This window comes from Thamnophis elegans, chromosome 13 (assembly GCF_009769535.1).
Source record: "Thamnophis elegans isolate rThaEle1 chromosome 13, rThaEle1.pri, whole genome shotgun sequence".
Classification (NCBI taxonomy): domain Eukaryota; kingdom Metazoa; phylum Chordata; class Lepidosauria; order Squamata; family Colubridae; genus Thamnophis; species Thamnophis elegans.
This window is the reverse complement of record NC_045553.1, coordinates 6,490,558-6,507,585: the sequence shown is the minus strand read 5'-3', so window position 1 is coordinate 6,507,585 and position 17,028 is coordinate 6,490,558. Positions and strand designations below refer to the sequence as shown.

At 42.5% G+C, this 17,028-nt stretch overlaps 1 protein-coding gene across 1 annotated transcript in view; it reads left to right on the top strand.

Annotated features, from left to right (window-relative positions):
• Window positions 1-17,028, top strand: part of NOS1 (nitric oxide synthase 1) — an 83,044-nt gene that overhangs the window by 9,674 nt on the left and 56,342 nt on the right. Inside the window, 1 exon segment of the mRNA XM_032230122.1 lies at window positions 13,074-13,197. Within this exon segment, the coding sequence (XP_032086013.1) occupies window positions 13,074-13,197 (124 nt within the window).

The window sequence follows — 17,028 nt, the reverse complement described above, 5'->3', positions numbered from 1 at the left end:
TTCTCCTGGGGGTTAATGTAAGTTGGTCAAATACAAAACAGGATATTCGAATGGACCCCTTATCTACGTCATCAGTAAATGAATGCAATAGCAGAGAAGGTCACCAATGTTCTCATCTCTTTTCCAAGGATTTGAAGACATCTGTGTTTCATCAGTCCTAGAGGAGATCAACCCTGACTGCTCTTTAGATCATGAAGAGGAAATTCAAAATACTTTGACCACCTAATGAGAAGGAAGGACTCCCTGGAGGAGAGCCTAATGTTGGGAACGATTGAGGGCAAAAGAAGAAGGGGATGACAGAGAATGTGGTGGCTGGATGGAGTCACCATAGCAGTAGACCTTAAATGGACTCCAGAGGATGGTAAAGGACAGGAAGGCCTGGAGGAACATTGTCCATGGGGTTGCGATGGGCCGGACATGACTTCACAACTAACAACAACAAACAGCTATGAATAAGATGTGGGCCGCAAGGTATTTGTGAAAATATTTTCAATTTGTCAACCAATGTTCTGGAGTGGGATTAATAGAAGGGCGGACAGAACCACCCCAGGGCCCTTGTGAAATGAGCTGTTCCTTCTGGAGCTTTCGTATCATGTTATCTCTGGATCATTTTTTTTCTTTTCTGTTTGAACTCCGTCTAAACTTCTGAGTCATGACCTATCAAGTACATCCTCATTGGTTACTTCTGGAAACGAGCAGAGCGTTTGGGATTTTTTGGAAAAGAACCTTACCCCCTGCTGTTGATTACATGAGCATATTATGTTTCAACATGATGGTCTTGCATTCGTGTGTAGGAAGTGTTCGGCTTGTGCTTGGTAAGTTTTGGATTATTAATTATAAACATGTGTCTGGGCGAGGAGAAAGGAGAGGTTTTGCTTTCTTCTCTTTTGGGGGGTGGGGGTCCTGTTCCTGGACTGTGGGGCTCAATGGCTCAGTGGTGAAAGACACTGAATTTCTCAGCTGGAAAGCTAACAGACTGGGTTTGAGACCCAGGGGTGAGCTCCTGTTCCCTGCTCCAACTCCTGCTCACCAAGCAGTTCCAAAGCATGCAAATGCGAGCAGATAAATAGGTACCACTTTGGTGGGAAGGTAACAGCGTTCTGTGAGCCTTTTGTTCTGACCTAGGCTTTCCCAATAAAGCACGAAGCAGATCCCTGGTCCGGACAAAACCCCTTTTATTAAACGGATGTGAATTCCTCTCATTTACATTCAGCAAAGGCGTGGTAAACAGTCTTTCAAAGGTGAAGTTATGACTACAGACCTTATCTAGCTTGGAAGGCTGCCCTGTCAATATTTTCCTTCCTGTGCAAGGAAAGACTTGGCACAGAGTCTCTGAGATTCACGGACAGATCTTCACACTCCTGAAACGAATCTAACGAACGAAGCAATTGTTTCCTGCAAAAGCCCCCTCCCCTCTCGCTCCTCTTTTATTTCCTATTGGAGGGCCAATCACCATCCACCTGTGGCTTTACTACCACGTCGACCCTGATTTCTTAGCTGTTCTTTTCTTCTGGCAGCTCTGTGCATGCGCACACTGGGAGCAGGCGCCAGCTGTTCTTCTGCCTCACTGCTGTCAAGCTCCGAAGCTGAAGGCTGCCATGCCAGCAAATATGGCTCCGTGTGGGGCATCTGTGGCACACAGCCAGAGGTTCGCCATCATGGGCCTGTAGGAATGACTTGCTTTTGTTTTGATTTTCACCAATATTCCATTCCATTCCAATAATAAAGGCAGGGTTTTAAAAACCTAATAAATAAAGTTTTTTTTTAATGGTTTCATCCACATACTTGCCTTTGGATAATTGTGTGTCCTTAGACAAAAGGTGCAAGCACACACCCAAGAATGATGCTGGTGAGGAGGTGGCCTCTTGAGAAGCCAATCTAAGTTCAAACATAGAAGCAGAACATGTTAATGTTGCTTGAGGCAAATTAAGGCTTTTCCATGCCCTAGAAGGGAGTTAGAATGGCCTGCACAGGAACAAGATAAGCTCTTAAAAGATTATTGCATACAAAGGCACCTTGTCAAGAACTTTTCAATAAATAGAGGTGTGCATTGTGGAGCTGTAGGCTGATTGAAAAAAGGAAAAAGGAAAATTAGTCAACAGTTACACCTCCCTCTGAGCTGTGAGGTTCAGGGTGCTTTTTATCTTATAACTCCCTGGGATTTCCTGGGTCTTTTTTTCAAAGTGGAAGAATAGAATGGAAATATTGCTGCCTCCAGAGTTTAAGGGAGGGGTGAAACCTCGGTGGAGAATGGTGCTTTGCAGGTTGAGAATCAATTTTCATCCTCCGTGTCTCCCATAAGTAGCTACACACCAGTTACAATTCAATTGGAGTGATGTTGATTCGTGTGTGTGTGTGTGTGTTCCAGCATAAGTGAGAAACACCTCAAGCAATTTCAACCACACATGGCACACAGATGACTTACTCTCTGGAAACAAATACTGGGTGGGGGGGTGTAATATACCTCTAAAGCCCCTCGGGCAGGAGTGAAATTCAGCAGGTTCTGACAGGTTCTGGAGAACCAGTAGCAGAAATTTTGAGTAGTTGGGAGAACCGGCTGGCCCCAGAGTGGATTAAGAATGGAGATTTTGCAATATCCTTCTCCCAGAAGTGGGGAGGGAATGGGGATTTTACATTATCCTTTCCCTGGAATGTGGTGAAAATGGGGATTTTACAGTATCCTTCCCCTGGAGGGGGGTGGGAATGGAGATTTTACAGTATCCTTCCTCCGCCATGCCCACCAAGCCACGGCCACAGAACCAGTAATAAAAATTTTAGAATTTCAACACTGCCCTCGGGGTGTGTTTTCTGTTAAGATGTAGCCTGTTGTGCCTTAAAATGGCTTCTACTGTACTGCTGTAAAATGGCTTCTACTGTACAGCGAAGTGGAATTGCCATGGTAACGGCTTCACAGTACTCCACAAGGGGGCTCCCTCTGGTAAGGGGGAAAATCCAACATTAGAAATTACGTTTGGTCCAGACATTTTCCCCCTATAAATAAATAGCCAGGCAACAGTGGGTTATCGGCTAGTTTAAAAAATAAAAACCCAGCATCTACAGTAAGGAATCGTTACAAAAACCAACAAGAAAGAAAACGAACTGAACTTAACACTCATCAAGCTTAGCACATCCGAATGCAGCAGAATGGTGAAATGCAAAAATGAAATGTGCAAAAATTAAATGGGATTAAATTGGCTGCAAAATCTGAACTCAGTTTCGTAAGGAAGCCTGGGCCCTAAGTGCACCTGTTAGTGATAGACACTAGGGGCTTCGGGTTATAATTAATAATGAGGGATAAAAGTGGTGGGTGCTTTAGACAGCGTTAAAAAAACAGAAGGTCTGTTTCCATATTTAGGTCAGGGATGGGTTAGCACATTGAGACAACAGCAAAAATGAGTTAGCTGATCCAGCCAATTAACAACTGGGGATTGCATTAATCCACAGCAGACTCTGTCATCTCCTGGATTAATTCAACTCTACCTAGTCACGGATGTGAAAACATCTAAACGCAATCAGTTGACCCATTTTACATACAGACAAGTCCTCAACTGTTGTGGCCTGCCAGCAGCCTGCAGAGTTGGCAGCAGATTCGGACAGTGAGGAGGTTGGGGAGGAACATGGGCCAGTCTTGGAGTCTGGGGAAGGCTATGATGAGGGCTCTCTGTCAGAGGCAGAGAGGGGTCCAGTTATCAGCTGCCTTCAGAGTCAGACATCAGTGAGGCAGAAGAACAGCTGGAGCCTGTTCCCGGTGTGCACATGCGCAGAGTTGCCAGACGAAGGGAACAGCTAAAGAACAGGGGTCGACTTGGGAGTAAGGTCACTGGTGGACGATGAATGGCCCCTCCCAGAGGAAATAAAAGAGGAGCAAAAGGGGAGTGGAGTTTGCAGGAGACAATTAGTTTGCTTAATTGGTTCCTGACTCTCCAAGACTCCTTGCCAAGTTCTGCAGATATCGGCCTGGCAGCTCTCCAAGCCAGATAAGGTCTGTGACTGTAAATCCTCCCTTGAAAGACTTTGCTGGATGTGAATAAGCAGAAGTCACAGTAAATTAATAAAAAGGGTTTTTGTCGGGACAAGGAGTTTGCTTCATGCTCTTGGGAAGTCTCCATCAGAACATCGACTTAAAACCTTTGGTTTAGCAACGTTACGTCGTCCTCTTCTTTTTATACCCTGGCTTATACCCGAGTCACTTCTGAATAAGTTCTTGATTGCTAAGACTTAAAGATATGTTCCAACTTTGTTTACATAACAGCAATGGCTATTGCGTATTTTTGCCAAGCTTCTCTTCCTTATTCTCTGCAAAATGTGAGAGGCTCGTTCAGGTTAGCCTGACTAAATGCTGCTAGCTTGACCTGCTCAGTAACTGGTTTCATTAAATTTGCAACGGAAATAAACTCTTTTGCACTTTCCCTTGGTCTGTCAGCCCTTTTGAGGCCGAGCTAGCATTTAGCCATAGGCACAGCTCATGGGCTGTAGGCCCCCAGATCAGCAATAAAGATACACTGCATTCTGTATTCCTGCAAATTTTAAAAGCTGGGTGCATTAAAGTACGTGATCCCAAATTAAATGGAGCAAGAAAACTAATTTTGGATGACACGTGGTACAGGGCAGTAAGTTTTCTGAAAATGGACTTCACCAGCCAGTAGGAATTCTGGGACTCGGGCTCCATCCATCTTAAAGTTGCTGTGATTGAGAAACGGTGATGTAGAGCAATGCTCCCCAGCCATGCAAACACCAGTGCCTAAAATCCCAACTGGTTGAAGAGTCTAGAACCTGAAGTCTATGTATCTCAAGGACCTAGATAGAAGAAGGTCCCTTTTTTTGCATTCTACCCTGTTTTCTCTGAAAATAAGATCTCCCCCAGATAATAAGCCTAATCGGGCTTTTGAGTGCATGCACTAAAATAAGCCTCCCCCCAAAATAAGCCCTCCCTGAAAAAATATTGCAGCACAGCAACAGCCATGAGGTGACCACGCTCAACGCCTCCTGCACCTCAAAAATAATAAGACCTCTCCGAAAATAAGGCCAAGTGTCTGCTCTGCTGTATTGCAATATTTTCAGGGAGGGCTTATTTTCAGGGGAGGGCTTATTTTAGCACATGCGCTCAAAAGCCCGATTGGGCTTATTATCCGGAGAGGGCTTATTTTGGGGGAAACAGGGTTTTAAATGCTGTAAAATGTTCCTCTTCCAATTTCTTTCCTTCACTTACCCCCCACAGTGTGGAACGACCATTGTTTAATTTATCTCCAGCCTGGGCCACATTGTCCTTGGCTGGTGATTTAATTGTAAGTTGGGTTCTGCTCTTTATCTGATTTTATAATAGCTATTTTTAAAAAAACCAAGCTAGGAAAAAGATTACTTCCTCCACATATTTTTTTAAAAAATGTGAGAGATAATCTCTGCGGTTAGAATACCTTGGTTCAAATACTTGGCTTTGAAGCACACCTTTGAGGTACTTCCTGTTCTCCATCCAAGGAGGGAGAGCAGAAAACCTCTGAAGAAAGTCCAAGCATACCCCAAATGTTGCATAACTAGCTTCAAAAGGGAAAGTTAGCAAGATAAAATATCTAGGGCCTTTTTCAAATAACATGTATAAGCAGAGTGATCGCCCACCTTTATTATAAAGGCAAGAAGCAATGGGAGGAAACTAATCAAGGAGAGATTCAATCTAAAAATAAGGAGAAACTTTCTGCCAGTGAGAACAATCAATCCATGGAACAGAAGTCGCCTTCAGCAGTTGTGGGAGCTTCATCCCTGGAGGCTTTCAAGAAGAGACTGGGCTGCCCTCTGTCAGAAATGGTGTAGGGTCTCCTGCTTGGGTGTGGGATTGGACTAGATGACCTACAAGGTCCCTTCCAACTCTGTTAATCTGTATAATTAAAAAACAAGTTTTATGAGCTTCCTGTGGAGTTCATTTCCTTGTTTGGTTCTACTTAGGGGGCTGACACACCAAACAATATGGATTCACTAGGTTCAGTTGGTTATGTGAATGCAGTCATTAGAGAGAATAGAAAAGACATGTATAAGATAAGCGATAAGAGATTTGCATCGCGTTGGATTTTGTTCCAAATTACTGTTTCAGAGTATAGAGGAGCAAGAATGCAGCACCTGCCGGTGACTCATTAAAGCAGCTGCATCTGTTTTCAGAACTCCACCATACCTAGAAACAGATGCAACTGCTTTAATGAGTTGTAACAGATGCTCCATTCGTACTCCCACACACTCCAAAACCAGGTTTTTTTTTTTCAGACTGGAATCCAAAGCGATGCACAGCTTGAGTAATTTTATCGATTCTGACTAGTGCCACGATGAGGCTAATTTAGCATTTGTGTGTGTTTTAATCACGTTCCAAACTGCTTACGACACTCAGATTTGACTTTGCAACGGTTCTGTCAAGTTAATCAATATTATCGTCCCCGTGCGGCTCCTCGTATCAAAGAAACAAGGGGTGTCACAGAAATAAGATCTGAAGCAGTCACTTCCTGAGTTATTGTTCTGTTCCTTGGCCGTTCTGGATTTTTCTTAAAAAAGAATCCAATAAATAAAACCTTTTTTTGTCAGTTTGATTGTTTAAAGTGGCTTTGATAACAACCGCTCAGCCATGAGAATTTTTTTCTTTTCTTTTTTTTTAAAAGAAAACCCTACTTCGACCTGTGATTTACTTATTCTTAAAAGTAGCCAATGAACACCCTGGGGGAACACAAGCCTTTTTTGTGCTTGCATTGTAGGGTTTAGTTTTGCCTGGCGAGTATGTTTGTGTGCATGTGTGGGGGTCTCGGTAGGTGAGCTACAATACTGACATAATGAAAGAGAAACTGCTCCACTTTATGCGAAACATTTTGATGTGTTCTTGTAAATGCAAGGGAATAAATCCCGTCATGGAGAAAGTCACTTGAATGGCAGACGAAATCAAATACCATTGAACGCTGAAGCGAGGGTACCTCTGCTTTTGAAGTCATTGTATATTCGCCGGATATTTTTATTTTTCAGTTCAGGGAGAGCTCCAATATTTTGTGAGCTGTGAGACAAAACTGCAAAATAAAACATGCTCTCTTTCTTCTCTCTTCCTTCTTTCAATTGTGACTTCGGCCACAAGATTGCAAGATCGTGAACTGGCCATAAAGCCAGAGGGATCATTAAGTACCTTTGGTGGTCAAGCATTCTGGAGGTGGCGTACAAATGATTAAATAGTACACCTAAGTCATGTTCCTTGTATTTAAGATAATTAGAATGATGGAGGTATTATCCATTAGGAATAAAAGCAATGATCCCCAACTGCTAAGAAACTACATCGGTTCCTGATTCGATTCTATTCTATTTATTCTATTCTCCTTCTTACTCCTCCTCTTACTCCTCATTTTATTCTATTCTGTTCTGTTCTGTTTCGTTCCATTCCGTTCCATGCCACTCCACGCCACTCAATATATTCTAGTATAGTTCTAGTCTAATCTAGTCTAGTGTCCAGTCTATTCTATTCTAGTCTATTCTACTTTACTCTCCTTCCTTCTCCTCCTCCTCCTCATTCTGTTCTGTTCTATTCTATCCACTTCATGCCACTCCATATATTTTAGTCTAGTTCTAGTCTAATCTAGTCTAGTGTCCAGTCTATTCTATTCTATTCTACTCTACTCTACTCTGCTTTCTCCTCCTCCTCATTCTAGTCTGTTCTGTTCTATCCACTTTGTGCCACTCCATATATTTTAATCTAGTTCTAGTCTAATCTAGTCTAGTGTCCAGTCTATTCCATTCCATTCCATTCTATTCTATCCTATCCTATATTTTCAACTTTTATTCATTCATTCATTCATTCATTCATTCATTCATTTATTTTATTTTATTTATAAAATTTATATGCCGCCCAATCCCGAAGGACTCCGGGCGGCTTACAAAAAAGAGGGGGAAAAAGACACATAACAAACACATAAGGAAAAAAAAAACAGTTTAAAATAGCAACACCTCATACATTCATTCTAATCTGGGCTGGACCTCAACAATGAGGTCAACAGCCCCAGGCCTGCCGGAATAGAAAAGTTTTTACAGCTTTCCTGAAGGCCATGAGAGTGGGTATGGTCCAGATCTCTGGGGGTAGCTGATTCCAAAGAGTCAGAGCAGCCACAGAGAAGGCTCTCCTCCGGGGGCCCACCAGCCGACACTGTCTGGCTGACAGCATCTGAAGGAGGCCCAATCTGTGGGATCTATTCTATCTAACTGTATTGTATTGTATTGTATTGTATTGCATTGTATTGTATTGTACTGTATTGTGTTGTAGTCTTGTCCTGTCTATTCCAGTCTATTCCAGTCTATTCTATTCTATTCTATTCTATTCTATATTTCCTATTATATTTAATTCCATTCCATATTTTGTATTCTATTCTATTTTTTTTTTTAAATGGAGAATGACTTTGGATATGTGTGCATCTATCTGCGGGCATCTCCAGGTCATTATTGATTCCTGACAACTACCCAGACAAAGTCCCTGTACTTTTTTCCCCACAAGCTTCGCAGAAATGGTTTGCCCTCCCCTCCTAGGGCTGAGAAAGATCACCCCAAGCCCACCACCCCCAGCTGAATTTGTACCTAAGCAGGACTAGAACTCCTTGTCTCCCACTTTCCAGCCCCTCGCCTTAACCACTCTACTGCTTCTCAGTAAAAAGTAATCATCACCCCTTTAAATCAAGCCCCGGAGAACAGCCAAGATGGGAACCAGATGAATTTGTGGGGGATTTTTTTTGGGGGGGGGGTCTGCTCAGTGAGATAGCAGCTCATTTTTCCCCCTTGGATCACTGAAAGAGGTACCTTAGTCATTTCTCTATCCTGTTTTTCTAGTTGCTCTCTAGAGCAGGGAATAATTCTTCCACTCCAAGTGTTGAATAATTATTATTTTAAGGAGTTTGGTTTCCTGTTTGATTTTTTTAAAAAAAAAGATTTGTGTGCTGTTACGACATTTCAATTGTCTGCGGCTGGGCTGAGTCCCTTCCCTGCATTGTATTGATGCCCCACACATAACCTTTAGGAAAATGGGGCGAACCAGAAGGGAAAATGTGTGAGAGGCCTCTATTTTGCCCCAAATTTAGAAGACACTAGTTTAGCCTGAAGGTGGCTCAGTGGTTAAGACGTTGAGCTTGTCGATCCGAAAGGTTGGCAGTTCAGCGGTTCGATTCCCTAGCGCCTAACGGGAGTGAGCTCCTGTTACTTGTCCCGGCTTCTGCCAGCCTAGCAGTTCGAAAGCACGTAAAAATGCAGGTAGAAAAATAGGGGCCACCTTTGGTGGGAAGATAATGGCATTCCGTGCACCTTTGGCATATAGTCATGTCAGCCACATGACCACGGAGACGTCTTCGGGCAGTGCTGGCTCTTCGGCTTTGAAACGGAGATGAGCACCGCCCCCTAGAGTCAGGAACGACTGGCACATATGTGCGAGGGGAACTTTTACCTTCACCTAGTTTAGCCTGCGGAAACAATCTAGAGGAGACTATATCAGCCTCCTTAGAGCCAAATGGCTGAATGTGGCATGGGAGATGAAAAATCAGAAGGTACCCGTGGCACGACAAAACCGCGGTCCACTAAAGCGCGCCCGATTAAAGCGCATCACTGACATCAGCAGCAGCACGACAACAGCGACCGCGGAGAAAAAAGGGCACTTTAAAAAGCGCTTTGAAAGCAAGCCGATTCACGTTAAGGTAAGGGTTAGGTTTAGGGTTAGGGTTAGGGTAGGTTAAGGGTAGGGTTAGGTTTAGGGTTAGGTTAAGCGTTAGGGTTAGGGTTAGGTTAAGGGTTAGCGTTAGATTTAGCGTTAGGTTTAGGGTTAGGTTTAGGGTTAGGTTTAGGGTTAGGTTTCAGGGGGTAAGGTTTAGGTTTAGGGGTTAATTTTAGCTTTAGCGCTCACAGCATGCTTTTTTTGTCACGCTGTGATGACGTCAGGTACGCGGTTTTGTCGAGCGCGCTTTAGTTGACCGCGGTTTTGTGGTGGAACCAAGGTACCTACCACTATAAAATTTGTGATATTAAGATACAGAATAGAGGTAGAAATTAGAAAGGGGGAATATGACTATGCATATTCTACATAATACATTGAAACCAGTATGTAGATGAAAGGACAAGCAATTGAAAGATGGTTGCATTATGTACAATGCTACTATAATGATGTGAGTATGATTAACGTGATTAAGGCTAATAAAATTGTTAGTCTAATCACTATTATTTTGGTATCAAAATTAATGATACCCAGATGCCACCCTGTTCATGTATTTAATATTTATATGTTGTAGGAAGTTAGCACCCAATCTTCTCCTAGAAAACGAAATGTTTTAGGAAATATTAAAAGGGCAGAATATTTCCCCTAAAAGGGAGGCAGAACTCACTTCTGTCAATGGGCCATTAAGACCTGAGACAGTCTATTCTACATAACAAGGATCTGCCTCCTTCAGGGAGAGCCATAACAGGAATCCCAAAGCCCTTTCATTACTTTATCACCCAGCAAGAGTCAACCAAAGTTAGGACTCAGGACAGCCTACAGAGTTGCTCCTGCATGGCCCCATGGGAGTCTGACAACCAATCAGAATACAAGCTCAAATTATTATTTTTAAAGTTTTTATTTTTTTATTTCTTCCATCACCTCTCTTACGTCATTAATCCTACAATGTGTCATCTGGGTAGAATCTTTATGTCATCATATTTAACAGTTACATCATTTTAATCTATTTTTTATCTTACCTTTGCCTTTACATTTCAATTACCTTTTAATTCAGCTCCTCCCGTGTGATTCTATGTTTTTTTTCCTCCCAAAATTATTCAGTTTTCTGTTTCTTTTTGTCTATATTCATTTTCTACCCAGTAGTAGAAGCATCCCCATGTCTTATAATACTCAGATCCTTCCTTCTCTTTAATTGCCAATGTTAACCTGTTCATTTCTGCATAGACTAATATTTTTTTTAATTATCTCTCCCTCTGAGGGCATTTTTTTCCCTATTTTAAAAGCTCAAATTCAAAGCCCAACAGAGGGTATAAATTTCTCTCACCCTCTCACCCATGTGTCGTTTTTGCCGAGGATCTCAAACCATCTGGTCCTACCCACCACCATTAAACCATCTTTCCAAGCATCCTCCAGGTTTCCAGTGTCTTTCTCCCCACTTGGAGCTGAACCCAGAAGGACCATTTTTTTCAATAGTATATTTAAAAAAAAACTTATTAAAAAGAAAAAGAAGGAATTTCTTTTAAAAAAATAGAGACTTGGAGGGAGAGAAACTCTTGAACTCTGCCTTCTCTTCATTTGGGGTACAAATCTGATGTTCCAATGTACCAGCCTCCTAACAAGAGTGAACCCCAAAACTGTCAACGAAACATAGTTGGGGAATAATATAAAGCTTGCATATTTGGTTTGTGGTGGCAGTTCCGCAGTATGACAGCTCTCTCATTAATATAGGTAGTCCTCATCTTACGACCACAGTTGAGCCCCTAAATTTCTGTTGCTACGCAAGGCGGTTGTTCAATGAATTCTGCTCCATTTTGCAATCTTTCTTGCCACCGTTCTTAAGTGAATCATGCCAGTTGTTAATCATTTAAGTTGCTAATTGGTTACAACCAATTCCGTTGTATGCATGATGTACAACGACAATAAAGGCTGTGCTATACTTAGTAACCTGGTCGTTCAGTGAATCGGGCTTCCCCGTTAACTTTGCTTGTCGGAAGGTCACAAAAGGGGACTCACATGACCCCAGGACACTGCAACTGTCGTAAATACGAGCCAGTTGCCAATCCTCTGAATTGTAACACGGAGGTGCTCTAATGGCCATAAGCTACTTTTTTTTCAGGTGCCGTTGTAACTTTGAGCAGTCATTAAATCGGCATTGTAAGTTGAGGACTACCTGAACATTTGGATTGCAGCAGTTGTGGTTCCTCTCCCCATCTCTACCAGGTGCTGCACATCCTTTTGTGCATATGCGCTGTGCATGCATATGCAATCCACCACCCCTGCGACACCCAGCTGCTTGCGGGAGCTCACGCAGGGATGCACAATTGGCCAGTTGCTTTTAAAAACCAGTATTTAAAAACCGGGCGGGCGGTTGGGCCAAACGAGCCACCGTACCAGTATGTTGTCGGCTGCTCCCAGCTACTACCGGTACGGCCGTATTGGCCAGAACCCACCACTGGTTTGCAGTGGCCATTCTGCAGTACGGCACCTCTCTCATAAATATGGAAGGCCAGCAGGGTGAAGGTTAGAGGCATTCTCCTTGATGGTGGCCAAATATCTGCGGTTTTGCATGGAATTCTTCTAGTAGAACAGGGAGACAGCATGTGGTTGGGGATTCAGCCATGGACCCCTCGTCTTTCTCATCCTGATTTATTTTAAAATATGTTTTTGTCGTATTTTTTAATAATCTAGGAAGCTGGCTGCTGTCAAGCTAAGGTGCAGCTCTGCCATTGTATTTATTTGCAGGAATGCCACAAGCTCCAATTAGAGTAACACGAGGCATTCGAAAGGACTTATTAGCTTTTACCGAGTAGACAAGTTTCCATTGCTGGATTATTATTATTTTTTCTTGGTGACTGGGCTCTCGGCACCTGTGTGACACCAGGGTGTCAGCTTTCCCCTTGGCAAGCTGGACTGAAACTCATTAACTAGCCCACACAAGAATCCAGGAATGAAATGGCTTTTGATCAGAAACTTATTGTAGAAAAAGTTGGAGGCTCTGTTACAGAAGAATCCCAGCCATCGCCGCATATTCGGTGCAAGTTGAGTTTATAACTATCCATCTTCTGGTTCCTTTTTGTTTGTTTTTCCCCTTTTGGCTCTCCAGTTCTATTTTGGGCAGAAGGTAGAGTTTCCGTTTGTTCCTTTGTGTCGCCCTGGACTGATTCGAACTTCTGATTGTGTGAGGAAATTGGTGTTCAAACAGACGGGAAAAGTCTTGCCTTTACTTGCAGCAAGCAGAGGCAACTAGTCACTGAGATTGGGACACTCCTTGCTCCAGGACTCAAGAATGCATGGTTAACCTCAGAACCCTGGTTTGAGCCCAATTATTTATTTGATCTCATGACTCATGGGTGTCATTGTGTTCTTTCCCCTTCATCAGTTTCTGCGAAACGGACCGGAAGTCACCAAGGACATTGCCCACACAGCTGGAGAACGTCAGCGACCAGTGCGGGGGAGCTGAAACATGCCCCATGCCAAGCAACATGTCTTCAGACAAGGACCAGGTAAGTGGCAGGCCACAAGGTGACTCTTGGGCAGGGATGTCCACATGGGGTGGTACAATAATGTCACAGTTTTCTGGGAAAACAAGCTAGCGAGTAAATTGCCCCTTCTGAATCCTCAAAAAAAAAAAACCCCGCTCAGTGCATCCCTCCCCATGTACTTGTCAATGGCACAGTCAGCATTTGATGGATAATATGGCCAAATAGTCCAGAAACTAAATCAACAGATCAAGTCCTAACTTCACCACCCGGAATAACAAAGTTGGAAGGGACCTTGGAGGTCTTCCAGTCCAAACCCCTGCTTAGGCAGGAAAGCCTTCACCACTTCAGACAAATAGTTATCCAATCTCTTCTTTAAAACTTCCAGTGTGGAGCCTTCACAACTTCTGGAGGCAAGTTGTTCCACTGGTTAATTGTTCTCACTGTCAGGAAATTTCTCCTTGGTTTTAAATTGCTCCTCTCCTTGATTAGTTTCCACCCATTGCTTCTTGTTCTGCCCTCAGGTGCTTTGGAGAATAGTTGACTCCCTCTTCTTTGTGGCAGCCCCTGAGATATTGGAACACTGCTATCATGTCTCCCCTAGTCCTTCTTTTCATTCCCAGTTCCTGCAACCGTTCTTCATATGTTTTAGCCTCCAGTCCCCTAATCATCTTTGTTGCTCTTCTCTGCGCTCTTTCTAGAGACCGTCTTCCTTTTTCCTTTTTTTTAAAAAAATATTAGTTAATTCTCAACTTTCCCAGTTGAGAAAATACCTGCTGGTGATGGATTTCTCTCTGAATTCACCTGCTATTAAACCCTTTCCCTCCCCGCCAAGGACATTATTCTCATTATGCTGTTGGTCTACATACCAATCCAATAACAAGAATACATACTGGTTCCCAATTCTAGTTTCTTCCCCTTCCAGCTTCTAAGGGGACCCATTGGTACACACCCAAATCTTATTGGCCGAAGATCAAACCTCCAACATGGAATAGAGAGCATTTCTTGAAGAAGAAAAAGGGATTAAGAACCACCAAAAAAAATCGGAAAAGCTTTTAATTGCTTCACCTTGAAGTTACTTCCTTTCGAGACTGTACGAATGACCTTAAAGGTTAAAACTCTTGCTGTTCTCGAAAACAAAGGGCAGCAAATAAACAAACCACTTATGATTTTCATAATGAATTTTGGAACTAGAGAGCAATTTGAAGCTTGCACATTCTGTAGACCAGATATCAGGAGAAAAAAAAACACCCCAGGCTAAATCTTGTTCCTTCTATACAGTCTCTCAATGCCTCTTAATTGCAGCGCTATTTGTTAGTGTGTGTTTTTAAAAAGGGGAGAAGACATTCAACCACTCACTTCTCCTATCTGTATTAGTAACACTGTCCCAAAATTTGCTGCTTTGGCTGGTTTCTCAAAAGAATTCTTCCCTTTGACTTCGGGTTTTCCAGCTTATTCATAAACATAAGAATGTCTCCTGATAGTTAGTTAGCTGACCAGTTTGCATCTAAGGATATCTTACTTTCCAAATCTTTCTCTCTCTTTTTCATGTTTTATTTACTTTATTTGTATAACATATAAAAATTCCATTTCAATCAAACAGTGTGTTGTCTGGGTACGATTGTTTTTAGGCAGTCGTAATCAAATGTTTACAATAGCATTCATCTCAATAAGATTGCTACTATAATAGCAATAATATTTAGCTTATCTATTTTATCCATTTTAACATTTTAACATTTATCATTTCTAACTTTGGTTTTTATTATCTAACCCTTGATAAAATAAGTCCCATGTCAAAAGTATTCAGATTTTTTTTGTCTTTAATAGTAAGCATAAGTCTATTCATTTCTGCCAAATCTTTCTTTTACATTTTTTTATTTCTTAATCTTAAAAAAAAAACAAGCATCACAGAAGGATGAAGTTTTCCTTCAGGGCAAAATGGAAATGTCAACTGATTTTTATAAATGCAAAGGGAGGGGAATGTTCTGCATTACAGAAATCATAGAATTTAAGGGAACTTGGAGATCATCTAAACTACCCCCTCTTGCGCAATGCAGAATCTACTAATAAAACTTTCCTGATCAAAGATCTTCCAGGGCTCCATGGAAAAAAAGCTACCAACTCTGACCATTAAGGATATTTTCCTACACCCAATTAAATCGGCTCCTTGTTTAAACCTTCTGTTTCTGGTCTTGTTTCCTGGATAATTCTGCCCCATTTCTTACATGACAGCCCTTCAGATACTTGAAGGCAGTTCTCTTGACTCTGCAGCCATCTATTCTCCAGGCTAAAATACCTAATCCTCCAATTTATATGTTTTTTTCTTCAGTTTATTTTGTCTTCTTTCTGCATACTCTACTTTATCAATGTCCTTTTTAAACTGTGAACTAAAAAAAGGTTTTAGAGAAGATCAACCCTGACTACTGTTTAAAAGACCACATTATGAAGATGAAACTCAAATACTTAATGAGAAGGAAGGACTCCCTGGAGAAGAATCTAATGCTGGGAACAATGGAGGGCAAAAGAAGAATGGGACGGCAGAGAAGGAGGTGGCTGGATGGAGTCACCGAAGCAGTCAGCGTGAGCTTCAGTGGACTCCAGAGGATGGTAGAGGACAGGAAGGCCTGGAGGAACATTGTCCATGGGATCGCGATGGGTCAGACACGGTTTCGCGATTAACAACAACAACAACAAAAAGTGAACCTTACAGTATGACCAAGGCAGAATAGAGAGAATAGGATCTACATTTGATAAATGCATATGTTCCTATTGATTTGAATACATGGATTGCATTTTCAAGTGCCATCAACTGTTCTTTTCTTTTAATATATAGTTCCCCTACAGTTCCTATAACTATGCTGTGTCACAGTTCTCGTTCATTAGTTTCTGCATATCTGCTCATTTTCCTTGGCTCACATTTTCCAATCTGCACCATTTTTTGGAAATGTCCCCATAGAAGCAGGGGTGGGGTTGAAAAATTTTAGCAACCGGTTCTCTGTCTGGTTGTCAGGTGGAGGCCGGGAGGCCCATTTTTCACCCTCCCAGTGTGGGCTGTGTGGGGACTCCTGGGAGGGGAGAGGAGAGGAGGGGTGGGCAGAGCCAGCCAGTCCTTCTAACTACTGGTTCAACAAACCAGATGCAAAATTAGTATCCAGTTTTCCCTCACCCATCCAAACCAGCTGAATCCCATCCCTGCATAGAAGCCCATAGCTCAGTGGTGGGATTCAGCCGGTTCGCACCTATTCGGGAGAACCGGTTGGTAACTTTCCAGGCAGTTTGGAGAACCGGTTGTTGGAAGAAATCTCCTTTTGTTTTTCCCCACTTTACAGGGCTAATCCTGTAAGGAAGGCAGGAAGGAAACATTCTGGTGTTGTTTCTACCCTCATCTTTGTTGACCTGCTTACAGAAACTGTCTCTCCGGTTAACCCTGATTACATTGTAAGAGCTAAGGCGAAGCACCCATCAACGGGAGTGACGTTGAGTTGGCTATACCCACCCAGTCACGTGACCACTGAGCCCCGCCTACCCAGCTAGCCATTAGGGCAGAGAACCGGTTGTTAAATTATTTGATTCCCACCACTGCCATAGCTATATGCTTGGGTCATCTGTGCAGATTTCTTTAATGCATCTTAATTCTGCTTCTTGGTTTTTCTTTTTTCTTTTTTTAAAAAAGGACAAAATTTATCATGAAGTTTTCACCGATTCCCATTTCGGCTGTGCTACCTGTGCCATGCTTTCAATCCAAGACTATAGGGCGTGCATGGCAGGAGGAACAGTGTGTTCAAAAATATATATATTTTCCCACAGAGAGAGGAAATTCCTGTAAGAGATTATTTCTTCCCCATGGCTCCTTAA